This window comes from Cynocephalus volans, chromosome 10 (assembly GCF_027409185.1).
Source record: "Cynocephalus volans isolate mCynVol1 chromosome 10, mCynVol1.pri, whole genome shotgun sequence".
Taxonomy (NCBI): domain Eukaryota; kingdom Metazoa; phylum Chordata; class Mammalia; order Dermoptera; family Cynocephalidae; genus Cynocephalus; species Cynocephalus volans.
Genome location: NC_084469.1, coordinates 19,550,788 through 19,565,378, shown reverse-complemented (window position 1 = coordinate 19,565,378; position 14,591 = coordinate 19,550,788). Strand labels below are relative to the sequence as shown.

General features: G+C 39.6%; 2 protein-coding genes across 3 annotated transcripts in view; one reads left to right on the top strand and one right to left on the bottom strand.

The window, feature by feature from the left end:
• The window catches only part of AATF (apoptosis antagonizing transcription factor), a 98,670-nt gene extending 84,423 nt beyond the window's left edge, over positions 1-14,247 (bottom strand). For both annotated transcript variants that reach the window (XM_063111796.1, XM_063111797.1), the window contains exons 1-4: positions 14,001-14,247; positions 12,864-13,055; positions 9,974-10,402; positions 9,383-9,520 (exon numbers count right to left, since the gene is read on the bottom strand). In XM_063111796.1, the coding sequence (XP_062967866.1) occupies positions 9,383-9,520; positions 9,974-10,402; positions 12,864-13,055; positions 14,001-14,091 (850 nt within the window). In that variant the 5' untranslated portion in view covers positions 14,092-14,247. The remainder of the gene's footprint in view (positions 1-9,382; positions 9,521-9,973; positions 10,403-12,863; positions 13,056-14,000) is intronic.
• Positions 2,647-2,997, top strand: LOC134386974 (CDKN2AIP N-terminal-like protein). Its single transcript, XM_063109133.1, has one exon. The coding sequence runs from the start codon at positions 2,647-2,649 to the stop codon at positions 2,995-2,997; it is 351 nt and encodes a 116-aa protein (XP_062965203.1).
• Positions 14,248-14,591: the final 344 nt, after the last annotated feature.

Genomic DNA, 14,591 nt, shown 5'->3' with positions numbered 1-14,591 from the left:
CTCTTAGGGATTAAAAAGATAATTAAAAACTGGAAATCAAACTCAAAAATCTTTAGAACATAGACATGGAAAAATCACAAAAAGATGAGAAATGTTAAAGAACATGTAAGAGACACAACGCCAATCCACCTTTAAAATCTAAGAGAGAGCAGAGAAAATGCAGAGAAAGAAATTATCAAAAAAATATTAGAAGAGATTTTCCCAACACTGAAGGACCCCAGTCTCCATACTAAAAGGGCTCAGTAAGTGTTCAGCACAATAAATGAAAAATGACCCACACTTAGACAACTCTTCAGGCAATTTCAGAAAACCAAGAATAAAGAGAAGATCCCAAACACTTTGAGAGGGCAAAAACAAGTCACCTACAGAGAAATGTGATTCAAAGCAGCACCTACCTTCTTACTGGAAACACTTGGATGGTGGAAGACAATAAAGCATGTAGTAGGCTGAACAATGGTCCCCCAAAAATATCTGCACCCTAATCCTCAGAACCTGGGAATACATTACCTTACGTGACAAAAAGGACTCTGCAAATATGATTACATTAAGGATCCTGAAATATGATGATTATCCTAGATTAGCAGGTGGGCCCAATGTGATCACAAGGAGTCCTTATGAAAGGGGTCAGAGTCAGAAAAGGAGAGGTTGGAGAGATGGGATTGCTGGTTTTGAAGATGGAAGAGGGCCATAAGCCAAAGAATGTAGGCAGCCTGTAAAAACTGGAAAAGGCAAGTAAACAGATTCTCCCCTAGATCCTCCAGAAGGAGCAAAGCACTGCAGACACCCTGATTTTAAGACTTCTAACCCCCAGAACTGTAAGATAAATTCGTGCTATTAAGTCACCAAGCTTGTGCTAATTTTGTTCCAGCAATAATAGGAAACTAATAGAAGGCAATACTTTCAAATTCTGAGGGAAAGTAATTTTCATCCTAGAAATATATACCAATCAAACAAGAATATATCAATGAAGAATGAGAGCAGAGTATTTTTTTTTTTTTTTTGGCAGCTTGCCAGTATGGAGATCCAAACCCCTTAACCTTGGTGTTACAACAAAGGCATAGTATTTTTAACTTGTAAGAACTCAGATAATTCACTCTCTACGCATGTTTGGCACCAAACTGACAAAGTAAACTGAGATAAAGGAAGACAAGAAAGCCCCAAAGCCTGAAAGCAGCAGCTCCATCCTGGAAGAGCAACAACAGGAAGTCCTGAGAGCACGACTGTGCACCACTCAGGAGAACAACCAGTTCAGACTGGAAAACTTCACAGAAGAGACGGCACAATTTAAAGTTTGGGGAAAAAAGATCGAGATGATAAAACCAAGCTACAAGGGAAAAAAAGAAAAAAGAGATGTAAAAAACTAAGGAAAAAACAACACAATAAATTAACAGTCCAAACGTGAAGCAAACTAAAATATAGCATGATTTTAACAATTGATGGAAGGTAAGAAAGATCTACCAGAACTAGGAACCTGAACTAAACTAGGAATATTCTCCTCTGAGTGGCCTAGGAGCCAGATATCTATTCCTTCTCCCCTTTAAAACAACATCTCTTGAAAGAGTTGTCTCTACTCAGTGTCCCAAATTCTTATTTCCCACTCTCTCTTGAACCCATTCCAGTCAAGCCTGTATGCCTACCACTCCACCAAACTGTTCACCAAGGTCAAGATGTCTACCCTGTTGCTAAATTAGTCAATTCTCAATCCCCATCTTACTAAACCTATCTGCAGCATTCTCATCTTTCATACCATAGAATAAATAAATCAAGAAATAGAGATATAAATAAATCATCTAAAATTACAGAAATAAAACAGAAATAGAATGAGACTGAATATAAGGCAAAGGAGTATCATCTTCCTGAATGCTTCTGTACTATTTATCACATTCATGTATAATTTTAATAAAACTTAAGAATAGGTTTTAAGACTTAAACAAATAACAATAAAGTAGAATACCATCATGTAGTAGTTACGTTCTAAAGTCTGAATATAAAGCAAATATCAAGTTCTGACAAAACTACTTTGAAAATCCCTTAAAATTGCCCAGAAAGTACAGCACTGTGCTGTAAGCACTGTGTCTCAGTAAGTTCAACACAGCCAGTTTTTCCCCTCAAATATTACAGCATACAACTACTCCATAAGTTAAACACAGATGATGACGTTTAGGGATCATGCTGTAAAAAGACTGCATACTATAACTTTAAACACTAGATTCAAAGTCTTTATCCAGATGTTCACTGGGGGAGGTACCCAGGAACAAAAAATAACCAAGGCAACAAAAGATGCCCCATACCTGCCAGCCACCAAAAAAAAAAAAAAAAAAAAAAGCAACAACAAATTACACCTGCTATTTCATGCTTACCCCATGGCATTCGCTCACTGAATAAAATGGCAGGCAGAATTACTGGCACTATATAAACTGTTTCTCTCTCCCTCTTTTTCTTTGGCCAGGCACATACAGTTATCTCTAAGTTAATTAAACGTACATAAAAAGAAGCTCCAACATTCAATGATACGTACAACTTCACTGTGAATATAGTGGATAAAGTGATACTGCCATGGAACTACTAGCTACTCCAAGTCAGGGTTGCTTCCTTAGCTAACTCATCACTATTAAAACTCTCTGGCTCGGTGGCAGTGGCGGTGCCATGGTAGGTGGCAAGGTGGCCGCGGCGGTGGAGGAGCTGGTTTCGGGGTTGCGGCAGGCGGCTGACTTCACGGAGCAGTTCCGCTCCTATTGGGAAAGCGAGAAGCAATGGAAGGCCTGCATGGAATTCATCCTGTGCCACCTGCCCGACTACTGCGACCCACCGGACTGTGGCGGCCCTCTGGACCAGCAGCTGTCCCTCTCCATGGTCTGGGCCAAACACCTCTTCCTCAGCTGCAGCTACAATAAAGACCTTTTAGACAAGGTGATGGAAATGGCAGATGGGATTGAAGTGGAAGACCTGCCCCAGTTTACTACCAGAAGTGAATTAATGAAAAAGCATCAAAGCTAAGGCAGAAGATTTATCACATTTTCATCATCAGCTTAGGAGGATTGGATGAATGTGACACTGACCACAGCAACTCTTAAGACTCCTGTTATTACCAGCATAAAGAGGCAGTTGGGATGAAAAGGAATTTATCCAGATTGGCTTTTTAAAAGTTCTCATTTTTCCAGTAGCTATCACTGTAAAAATGTGCATGGATATTTATGTATTTATAAATCATGTACTCTCAGATGAGTCCATCAGCATTATAAAAGCCCTCTTTTTAAATGTCAAACTTTTTGTTTAAAATGCCTTTTTTTTTCAATGTTGATGTAATAAATGGCAGGTAATGAAAAAAAAAAAAAAAAAACCAAAACAACTGTCTCTGGTGCTGAAGACAACACTCACTCCTAAGAAACCCAACCGCAAAATAGTAAATGAATTTTCTAACTAGATTGATTTCAGTAGTTTTCTAGCTGCCCTTAACCTCCACAGCACTGTGACTGATCTAGGGCTCATCTTCGCAGGGCAGGCGGACTCACCACATAAAAATCTGACACTCTGGTTCCACCACTTGGTTACTTTGGAAAAGTACTTGCTCTGTGATCCAACTTTACTCTCTACATTAATATAAATGCCTAATAAACCAGTTTGGACAAAGTAGTAGCTCTACAGAGACCAAAAGTCTTTTTACACAAAACTCATTCTTTAATAAAGACAAAACATAGCACATACTTCAATGCTAAGTCAACAGGTATTACGTAAATATCAAATAGAAAGTTATCAAGAAATGATTGCCTTCATTTCCCACCTACAGTTTAGGAAAAATAAGAGATCAATAATGCCTGTGGAGGCAGGAATGTAGGAAAACAACTGCTACAGAAGAGAATTTAAAGTTTTACAATTCTTCTAAGGGACAGTTTGGCAATATATTTCAAAAGCCTTAAAAAAAAAATAGTACAAGTCCTTTATCCCAGCAATTACATTCCCAGGGAATGCAGATCTATGCAGTCCAACAGTGTCCACATGTGGCTACTAAACACTCAAAATGTGGCTAGTCCAAATTGAGATGAACTGTTAAGTGTAGAATATACTGAGGATTTCAAACACAACATGAAACAAAGAATGTAAAATATCATTTAACACTTTTATATTGATTACATGTTAAAATTATATTTTTGACATATTGGGTTAAATAAAATATATTACTAAAATTAATTTTACTTTTTTTTTAATGTGGTTACTAGAAAATTTAAATCACATACGTGGCTTGCATTACATTTCTGTTGGACAGTGCTACTTTTAGACAAATTGCACAGATATGTATGTACAAGGATGTTTATCAAAGCATGCTTTATAAAAACGGAAAACTAAAATAAACCTAAGTATCCATCAATACAAATTGGTTAAATAAATTGCAGTAAATCTATAAAATGGAATACTCTGTAGCCATTGAAAATGCTGATGTACATCTAAATATACTGACATGAAATGATACATTAAGTAGAAAAAATAAGCTTACAAAATAGTACATATTTATATGATTCCATTTTTGTTTTTTCTTAAAAAGTGTGTGTGTGTGTGTGTGTGTGTGTGTGTGTGTAAACACAAACAAGGTCTGGAAGGATATTCATCAAAATGACAACTATGGTTACCTCTGGACAGCAGGATTACAGGTAATCCTTATTTTTTCTTTGTGCTTTTATGTGCTTTCTGAATTTCTGAAAAAAGCATGACATACTTTTATAATTAGAACAGTAAAGCTATTTTTAAAAATGATAGGCATCGGCTGAAACAAACAAAAAAAAATCAATGTTACTCATGTCATCTTGGCTAAATGAAGTGCACAGTAAAGTAACAAGGTTCCTTAAGCCTATACCATGCTATACTTGGAGAAGGCTGAAAGTACCTACATCCCAAGCAATACTTAAACCGATCCCAAGTAATTAAGAATACTTCAGGTTCTACATATCATTGTGAGAACCTTGCCATGAACCCATAAAGTGTTAATTGAGTGAACTCTGACATGTTCATTTATGGACTTGCCCCCTAAGGCAACTAAGTAAAACGGGGGATTTCATTGATAATATTGGTTGCCTACAGGAGAGGGATCTGGGTGGCAGGGGTACAGGGGTTTTCACTGTATAGTCTTTAGTATCTTTTGAATTTTGAACAATGTGAATGTACTGCCTACATAAAGATAAATTAAAAATTTTAAATGTTATTCTTTAAGATATCTATTAGTGCCCAGGTCAAATTAGCATTAAAAATTTTAGTCTATTCAAGTCAAAATAACTGGGGGTCATGGGGAAGGGCTACAGAGACGTAAGAGGGTAAATAGGAACTAGAAGTGAGAAGATGAGGGGAACCAAACAAAATATAATTTATTAATAATGGAATTTGTTTTCATACTCCTAGGCAAGTAAAAAAATTTTAACACATCCTCTATATTTATATTACATTACTCTGTGTTCTTGGATGTTTTGCTTATAGGAAACATCAAAATGTCAACCAGTGTTTCCATTAAAGGTCTTTAATGATATTGCATTTTAGACCTGTAATGAAACATGGTGCTCACTGCAGTTTGTAATGCATCTCATTAAATACATTAATAACATGCATTTCACTAAAAGGTCAACTTATTATGGCTGAAGTTTAGCTTTCCTTTAATCACTTCATTTAAAGCTATAGAGCAAACTCAAAAAGACAGCAGACAGTGCCTGTTATAGAAATGCTCTCAGTTCTCCCACCCATCCAGATCAGTTACGCCTATTAAGAAATTACTGTTAATGTTCTAATGTTAAGTAATTACTGTTAAAACCTTGAGAAAAAAAAAAAAGAAATTACTGTTAATGTGGGATAACTATATTATGATTTTTTAAAAATCCTTATCTTTTAGACATAAATGTTAAAAGATTTATTGATAAAATGAAAGATGTCTGTTATGTGCTTCAAAATAATCCCAATGGGGCGGGGGAGAGTTGATATACATATAGACGAAATAAGATTAGCCATGAGTTGATAACTGCTTAAGCTGGTGTGGTATATGGGGGTTTATTGTATTACTCTCTCCACTTTTACATTAGGTTTGATATATTCCATAATGAAACGTTTTAAATAATTCATACTGAGATGTCCTTGAGCAACTTGCCTTCTTCCTTACATATTATTACCACCAACATAAAAGGCCCCCCTTCTAATATTGTAGAACTTTTTAAAAGAAATACAGAAAAAACTAACTCTTTAAAGAAATGGTTTTGTGCATTTAAAATTCCCTTAATTTTGTTAAGATTATTCATGACTTACCACTTATGCAGCCACTAAAATATCGAAAAATGTCTTTGAAATCATTTCATATTCAAGAGTTTAAATTGCCAACAAGTAACACCAAGGTGATTGGGAATTAAGTTTATGTGTGTGGGTGGTCGTGGTGCTGGTGGGTGGTGGTGGTGGTGGTGCTGGTGGGTGGTGGTGGTGGTGGTGGTGGTGGTGGTGGTGGTGGTGGTGGTGGTGGTGGTGGTGGTGGTGGTGGTGGAATATTCATTTCATTTTGGGAGAAGAGAATTTAGGGTGCTGAAGGTAGAAAGGCATGGTGCTCAGGAGTTTACTGTGGCTAGAGCATAGCTGGAAGTCTGCTGTTTTAGAGGCTAGGGCTACGAAAGTAAATGACATTGCTGAGGAGAGAATATATTGAGAAAATATAACCTGAGGACAGGATTCTAAATGCAATGAAATTTATACTGAGAGGATAAAAGAAGAGCATAAGAGAAGAGATCAGAAAGAAAGGAGAACCCAAACAGCATAATCAGTGTCATCAAAGCCAAAGGAAAATATTTCAAGGAAAGGTTAAATGCTTCAGAGAGGTAGTATCTGGGTTTGGCAATAAGGAAGTCTAGCCACCTCTCCACAGTGTCATAAAAGGCCGAAGCTGAATTATGTATTCATATAATATATAGTGTATAGTAGACTAAACACTACCACTTTCCTAAACAGTTGACTTAAAGTATATAGGGAATTTGAATACTAATAAAAAGTTTAAACAACACTGAACAATGGGGATGATGGTTAGTTACACTGACAAGCATTCACGTGGTTGAACATTGTCGAATGCCTCTTTCAGTAGAAAAAGATAATACTAGTACCTAACATTCATGTTGTGATGTATACCAGACACTGTGCTAATGCTTTATATTAAGTCCTTTAATCCTCACAAACATATTATCCCCATTTTACTGTGAAGTTAAGTAACTTGCCCAAGGTCACATAGCTAATCCATTGCTGAGATGAAATCTAAACCCAGGCAGTCCCACTTTACTCTGTAAGACCAAGCAAAGTAAAAAAAAGATTTAATTAAAGACATTAAGTTCCAGTGTTTGTTCTGGGGTTGGTACAAATTCAGCCTATGTTCCACACCAGCTATATAGCACAGTATAAATTGCTCATCCAGAGAAATGTTGCCAAGAAACTCCTCTTAAACTCTATTTACCAAGACAGGGAAGTGTACAACATATTACATCATAGTGCCATAAGATGGTTGAAACAAAAATCAGCTATCCTTCAGATGCACAGAAATTCTGGTTATTAGAGAACTCCCTAACCTCCCATCTTAGACTGATGATACCAAACAAACATTTCTTTCTTCTCCCTTCACCACAACCCATGCTGTCAGACTAACAGACATCTGTCAAATTAACTGAAGTTCACCAATGAGGCAAAGAGGCAACTGGGTAAGTACAAAAAAGACAGATTAAAAAGATAAGAACTGTTGTAAAATAAAAGTTAAATAACATTAAAATGGCTAAAGAAACTAAATGGTATCCAAAAATAAAATTGTGTCCATTACACCTGATGCTAAGACAAAAAAGGAAATATTATACCTGACACTGACTAATCCTTAAAATATCGTTTTTTTTTTTTTTTTTTTGGTGGCTGGCCAGTATAAGGATCTGAACCCTTGACCTTGGTATTATAACACCACGCTCTAACCAACTGAGCTAACTGGCTAGACCCCTTTATTTTAAGATGAATCCAAAAAAAATGGAAAAGGCTCAAGCAAGTAGAATAATGAGTAATAAAACAGAAAGGCCTTATTGTGGAATATTTAAGACATTTAATCTAGAGCAGTCTAGGTCTAATTCCAAAGACATACGAGGAACTGGGGCATTAAAAATAGCAGAGAAGTGCTCCAAAAATCTCAAAAAATTTGAAAACCATCAATCTATCATCTATTCATGGAAGGAAGGAGGCAAAGGGGAGGGGATACAAAAGACCCACGCTCACAGTATATACAAGGTTCCTGGAAGGACTGCCCAGACTTTTCACACTGGAAACAGACTTCAAGTATGGCAGAACACAAAACCTAAATACTGGACCGTAGGAAGTCATTCCTAATTAAATAAGATATTCTCCTACAAGAAATGTTCACAGAATTCTCTACCCTCGAAATCCTATATATTTATCTCGAATGGTTTAAAGTGGTTCTGCCTAGAAGCAAATACCAAATTAGAAGTCCTCCTCAGGTCTCTTTCAATTCTAACTACATGATACTCTAAAAATAGGTTTTAAAGAGCAAATGAAAATACTAAGTCTCAATATGCAAATAAGGAATAGTGATTCCAACCACGGTACACTCACCCCAAATCTCCCTCTACCCCAGTCCTTCAGTGCCATGGGGCACACAGGCACACAGCACACAGGAGGCAGTGTGGTGCAGAAAGAAGACCCCCTAGCTCATAAGGCAGAAAATCTGGAATTTCATCTCTGCCATGCATGAATAAACTCTATAACTTTGGGAAAGCCAACTTCCCTGGGCTTCAGTAAAATGAGGGGACTAGGAACCAAACAATCTCTAAATTCTTTTTCTCCCCTAAAATTCTTTGACTTTATAGTTCAGCAATTCTCTTCCAAACTTGTTCTCCCCTCTGCAGTCATCTTTCCTCACTGTACGCCACCCAAAAGAAGATATGAATGAGATATCTAAGCACATTGTTCAAAAAACCTCACAAAGGAAGGCATCTTTTAAGCACTTAATACACCCAACTTAAATGAACTAGGTTTAGTCACTCCTTCTCTCCCTTTTGTTCTACACCAGTGGGTTTTCAAACAGTGCTCTCAAAGCATTAACAAAATAACTCAGAAAGCCAAGGGAAAGTGAAAGAGGAGAGTGAGGGCAGGTGAGAAGAGAATAGACATGGAGCAAGCACCCAAACCATTTCAATCAAACTTTCTTCATTTGCTAAAAGGGTAATATTGCTATTAAAAAAAAAAAAAAAAACAAAAAAGAGTTGAAACTACTATTCTGTACCATAATATCACTAAAATCAAATCTTCTCCCTGTCTTCTTTTACATCAATCCCAGTACATCCCAATGTACCCCAGTGGTTTTAAGTATCACAATATGTTGTAAGCTTACTATTTTTTAGGGCGCTGGCAAATTCTGGGCCACCTTTGTCCTTGAAAACAGGGAAAACATCTGGTTGAGGAAGTTGGTTGGTGGTCAACAAAGCTTTTTGTAGTTTGATCCTCCCTTCCAAGAGCTGGTCCCACAGTGCTGAGAAAGAAGAAAATAGAACCCCATCCTTCAGTTATAAAAAGGAAGTGGAAGGGACAGCAAACCACACCAGTCTCTAAGCAGCACAGCTTTACCAGCTTCATACCATGGAAATGTTCTCTATTATAGGAAGTAAATTCAGTATCTTGGAAGCAAACATTTGCTACATGAGAGAGGGAATGCTAAAAAGCCCAAGGAGACGAGAAAACATTCTTCTCTTCAATCTTCCACAGTTGCTGGAAGTACTAGAGCAGAACCAGCTAAGCAGCTCAGTGAAGTTAAAGGCTGGCTAAGCAAGGAGGAACGGGGCTTTGGGCCTCTAGGTAAGTGGGGCATGTCGCAAACTAATTGGAAGGACACAGGAGAGACAGAACAGCCAAAACAAACAAACAAAAAGTAGACCTAACGCAGATACCATAAAAAAACAGGTAATCAGCAAAACCATGTACAAACCTATTTGGTTCTTTACAGCTCTTCCTTTCTCCACTTCCTCAGAAACTTTGACACTGGAGAAGGTCATCACCACACCATCGTCTTCACTGTTCCTGTCTCCAGTCCTGTCTTCCTCACTCTCACCCTCCAAGGCTTCCTCACCATCCCCCTCTTCCATGCCACTCTCCTCCTCTTCATCATCCTCCTCCTCACTGCTCCCAAGGTCATCCATTCCTTCAGTAAATTTCTCAAAGTCACTGAGGTTCTGTATGCTGAAGCCTGGGGTTTTTGCAGAGCAGCTTCTCCTCTTCTTCCTCCACGCCAGACTGCTCTCCTCATCACTGCACTCCTGTTCCTCAGCAGCACTCAGCGCATTCTCATCGGATTCTCCCAGACCCAGTCCCTCTGAATCTCCATCTCCAGACCCTTCCTCATCAGATATTTCCTTGTCTGAACGAGAAGGAAGGGAAGAAGGAAAAATGGGCATTACCTGGAGAAAAATACCAGACCATATCTTTCATTTCAACTAATGGATTATGGCATGTATCAGAAAAAAATGTATTACTGTCCTCAACAAATATTTCTTACATATCTACTATCTCTGAAATGCTAAAGGAGAAGCAAAAATGAATACAACATTGGTCCTACCCTAACGAAAGGTTTGTAAAAACTACAATACAGGGAAGAATTTAAAGTGCTTTGACTAAATTTCAATAACCAGAGGAGAGAGAAATTTTAACTGTGGTGCAAGTGAATATAAGCAAGGCTATAAGGAAAAGGTGTAGCATTTGGTCTAGACCCTGAAGAATAGTAAATTTTCACCTGGTGTTAGGGAGTTACCAGCTTTCCCAAACCTGCATCTGAAAAAAACATAGTTTATCATTATCCCAAATGCACAATTCTCTATCACACCAGTGTACCTTATTTATTAAATACTTATTAAGCATCCATTATGGGCCAGGCATAGATAAAGACTAAGGAAAGAAAAACAGAATTCAATACTTGCAGGGGGGAGTTCATAGTCTGGTGGGAGTGGTAGATTATGTATATCAATAATTATATTACAATGTTATTAGTAAACAGTGTATAGAGGAGGAACCACCTAATTTTCCTGGAAAGGTGAGAGATGGCTTCATATGGAGGAGACATTATAATTTTACTTATGAAGCAGAAGGACAGCTTGTCAGACAGAGAAGGGGGAAGGAAAAGAGGAGACAGTACTGTGATGCAGAATGAACAGTGAAGTGGTGAGAGATGAGCTTAGAGAGTTGCTCAGGGACCAAATCAGGAAGGGTCTTGCCTTCCATGTGAAGGAGTTTTAACTTGATCCTGTAGTAGATGGAATGATAGTTAAGGATACTGGTTTTACTCGTACTTAGGGATCACTTGATACTTAAAGGCTTTTACTATTCATCCAATGTATTCCACGGTAGAACATGAAAGCCCCACGTATGGCAAGCATGATTATTAGATAAAGGAACCAGTTACCAAAACTTTCTCCAATAAAATAAAGATGATATGAAAACATGATGGGTCTTCAGTACTTTTTAAAAGAGGTTTACATAAACTTAATACACAAACAAGGCTGTCAGTAACACAAATACAAAAACTAATTGCAAAAACAGTAAGCAGAAATAAACCTTTAAATTCTTTAAATGTATGCCATTTCTCAGATTAAGAATCATTCATACAGAGTAGTAGTTAAGAGTGTAGATCTTGGAGTCAGAATGCCTTCATCTGAATCCTGGCTCTTCCACTTACTAGCTGCATGACCTTGAGCAAGTTACTTAATCGATTTCCTCCTCAATTTATTTACCTATAAAATGGGGATAAGTAATACCAACCTCTTGGGCTACTGGGAGGATTAAATGAAATGATACATGTAATGATATTGGTGACAACATTTTTTTGAGTACTTACTGTGTCCCAAGCTCTTAGAACTTAAAGAACTAACCACAGTGCCTGACACATTGTGAGAGCGCAATAAATGTCATATTTGTCTCATGATTGGTCTCTTTATCAGTCTCTAAGCGAAGAACATGAAATAAGCTTATCACGTGCTCCCAGAACTACATCAAGGACTAAATCATAGACACCATAACCTGAATGATAGTTTATTTCATATTATCAGTGGATTCTCAACACGGCAGCCCTGACCTCTCTAAAAGAAAACAAATAGCATCCTCTCAACAATCACCATATCCACACCCCTTATCCCACTGAGAAACTTATAATTCTTTAAAACTGTACGTTTAGGGCTGGCCCATGGCTCACTCAGGAGAGTGCGGTGCTGATAACACCAAGGCCATGGGTTCGGATCCTATATAGGGATAGCTGGTTCGCTCACTGGCTGAGCGTGGTGCTGACAACACCAAGCCAAGGGTTAAGATCCCCTTACCGGTCATCTTAAAAAAAAAAAATTGTAAGTTCACACCCTCGTAACTCTCCTGCAGGGAAGAGGGAAGAATTATGTTATTTCGACAATGGCAAAAAAATGAGTTTCACAAATAACTAACATTATAGACAGTGACTCAATGTAAGACCTGAAAAACCAAAGGAAAAGGGTCAAAATCCAGAGCAGCATGCTCATCAGACACAATACTTTTTCAACACATAGCCCTCTCCAATATCCAATATGCACTGTCTTTTCTTTCACTCCACTTTGGGGTGAACCATTAGTCTGAATATAAAGAGCACAGCAACTTAATCACTCTGGGTTTTAGACTCTTTATGAGGTGAAATGAAGTAAGCTCTGAGGCCCTTTCTAATACCAAATCAATGGTCTCTCCTAAGATAATAAGTAGGAACACACAGTCTAGTCTTGCAGAGATCATCCTTTCCCCGCCCTGCAAAAAGATTTTAACCCTAAAAATCTGGGGAAGAAAGAGTCCATGCAAATACGTCTACTCACCAGATGAACCTGGCAGAGTCTGCTCCCAATGGTCTTCCTTCCAAGCTTTTCTAGAGGTGGTCTTGCCAGAATACCTTTTGTCTGTGTCCAAGAGGGATGCTGATACCAGTTTTCTAATGCTACCCACTGCCAGGAAATCACCTTCCCCATCTTCCCCTTCATCAAACCTGTCAACCAGTCTGGCAGCAGTGACTGTGGAGGAGGGGGAAAAGTAATCAAAATCTCCAGGTTAGAAAGAACTTTAATGGGAACTCCGATCAACCCTTTCAACTCAAGTTGAAATGTCCTCTACAATCTCCACCAACTTCCAGGAATAGGGAACTCACTGCCTCCCAAAGTAGAATACTGTCTTACTGCTCTTTCTGAACAGAAAGCTGACTCCCTGCATTTACTGGTAAGATAAATTTCTATGCCTTGGATCATATAAAACTAGTGTAATTCCTCTTCCATATGTGACAGTCGCTCCAATATCTTACATCAGCCATCATGTTCCATCCTCACTGTCTCATCCCTCAGGGAGTTTTCTTCGCTTATCCTGGCTAAACAGCCCCTAGTTCCTTCAACTGATATTCCTAAGACAAGATTCAGCACTCACACTTATCCCTCTTTATTCTCAACTTCCTCACACTTCTCTGACTCCAGTCTAAAGCAGGATTACTCCCAGCTAGACCCTGAACATCAGCTTACAGAACAGCAGTTTCAGTCGTCAGCCCCTGAAGCAAGTGTCCTGAGACCTAAAGAGGCTTAAACAGCACCAGAGAATACTATTTCTTTCTTCATTCTCCAAACTAGAGTTAAAAAATAAATAAATAAATAAAGCACAAAAAACTGATGAGACTTCCTCCTTTCTAACGCAATACTAGTAAGGGTATCCTGAAAGATAACTCCCAACCCGCTACCAGACTCTCTGGCTCCCTCCAACAGCCCTCGCCCAGCTCCGCGCCTGAGTCCTCGGTATGTTCCGCACACCCACCCCTATCCGAGCATCGTCAAAGGAGGCCGAAGCCCTCCTCTTGACGCTCGCGGGAGGTAATTATCCTCTCCACTAGAAGGACAGTAGGCCGGGCGGCGAGGCCGGACGGTCCGCCCCGGGCCAGCCCACAGCTCCGCACGTGGCCTGCCCTAGTCAGGCCTCACCCTCCTCCGGGTCGGCCTCAGGATCCGCCTCGCGCGGTCGCGGGTTCAACAACTGTTCCAGCTGCAGCGCCAGAGGCTGCGGCCCCGCCATCGTCACCACGTCTCGGTCCGCGCAGCTCACGTGAATGTGCGGCCCAAGCCCGGGCCGGGACGCTCTCTCCCGGCCGGGTCCTCTCGTATCGACACACCAGTACCGAACACAGCCAGGGGCCGCGCGGAGCCCAGCACTCGCCTCCGAGCCGGCAACTTCCGGGAGGCTTTCGTAGGAGGGGGCGGGGCCTGTGCGTCACTACGGGCGTAGCTAAGGCGAAGGCGGAAGCGCGCGGAAAGCTGAAGGGATTGTCGCCATCCAAACGCGTGTGCGCGTGCGCGTGCGTCGGGGAGGGCGGGTGGTGGTGCGTGAGCGCGCGAGGGCACGTGACGGCCTCAGGCGCTAAGCAGGGGTTGCGATGCGCGCGGCCCGTGTTCCCTTGCTCGAAATATGCCTAAAGATTCGTATGTTTAGGAATAAAGCGTAGAGTAGCGGTGGCTTAAGGTGGCTGATTTGGGAAGGAGGAGGGAGTAAAGGGTAAGTTTCTCAAACCTCGGGCG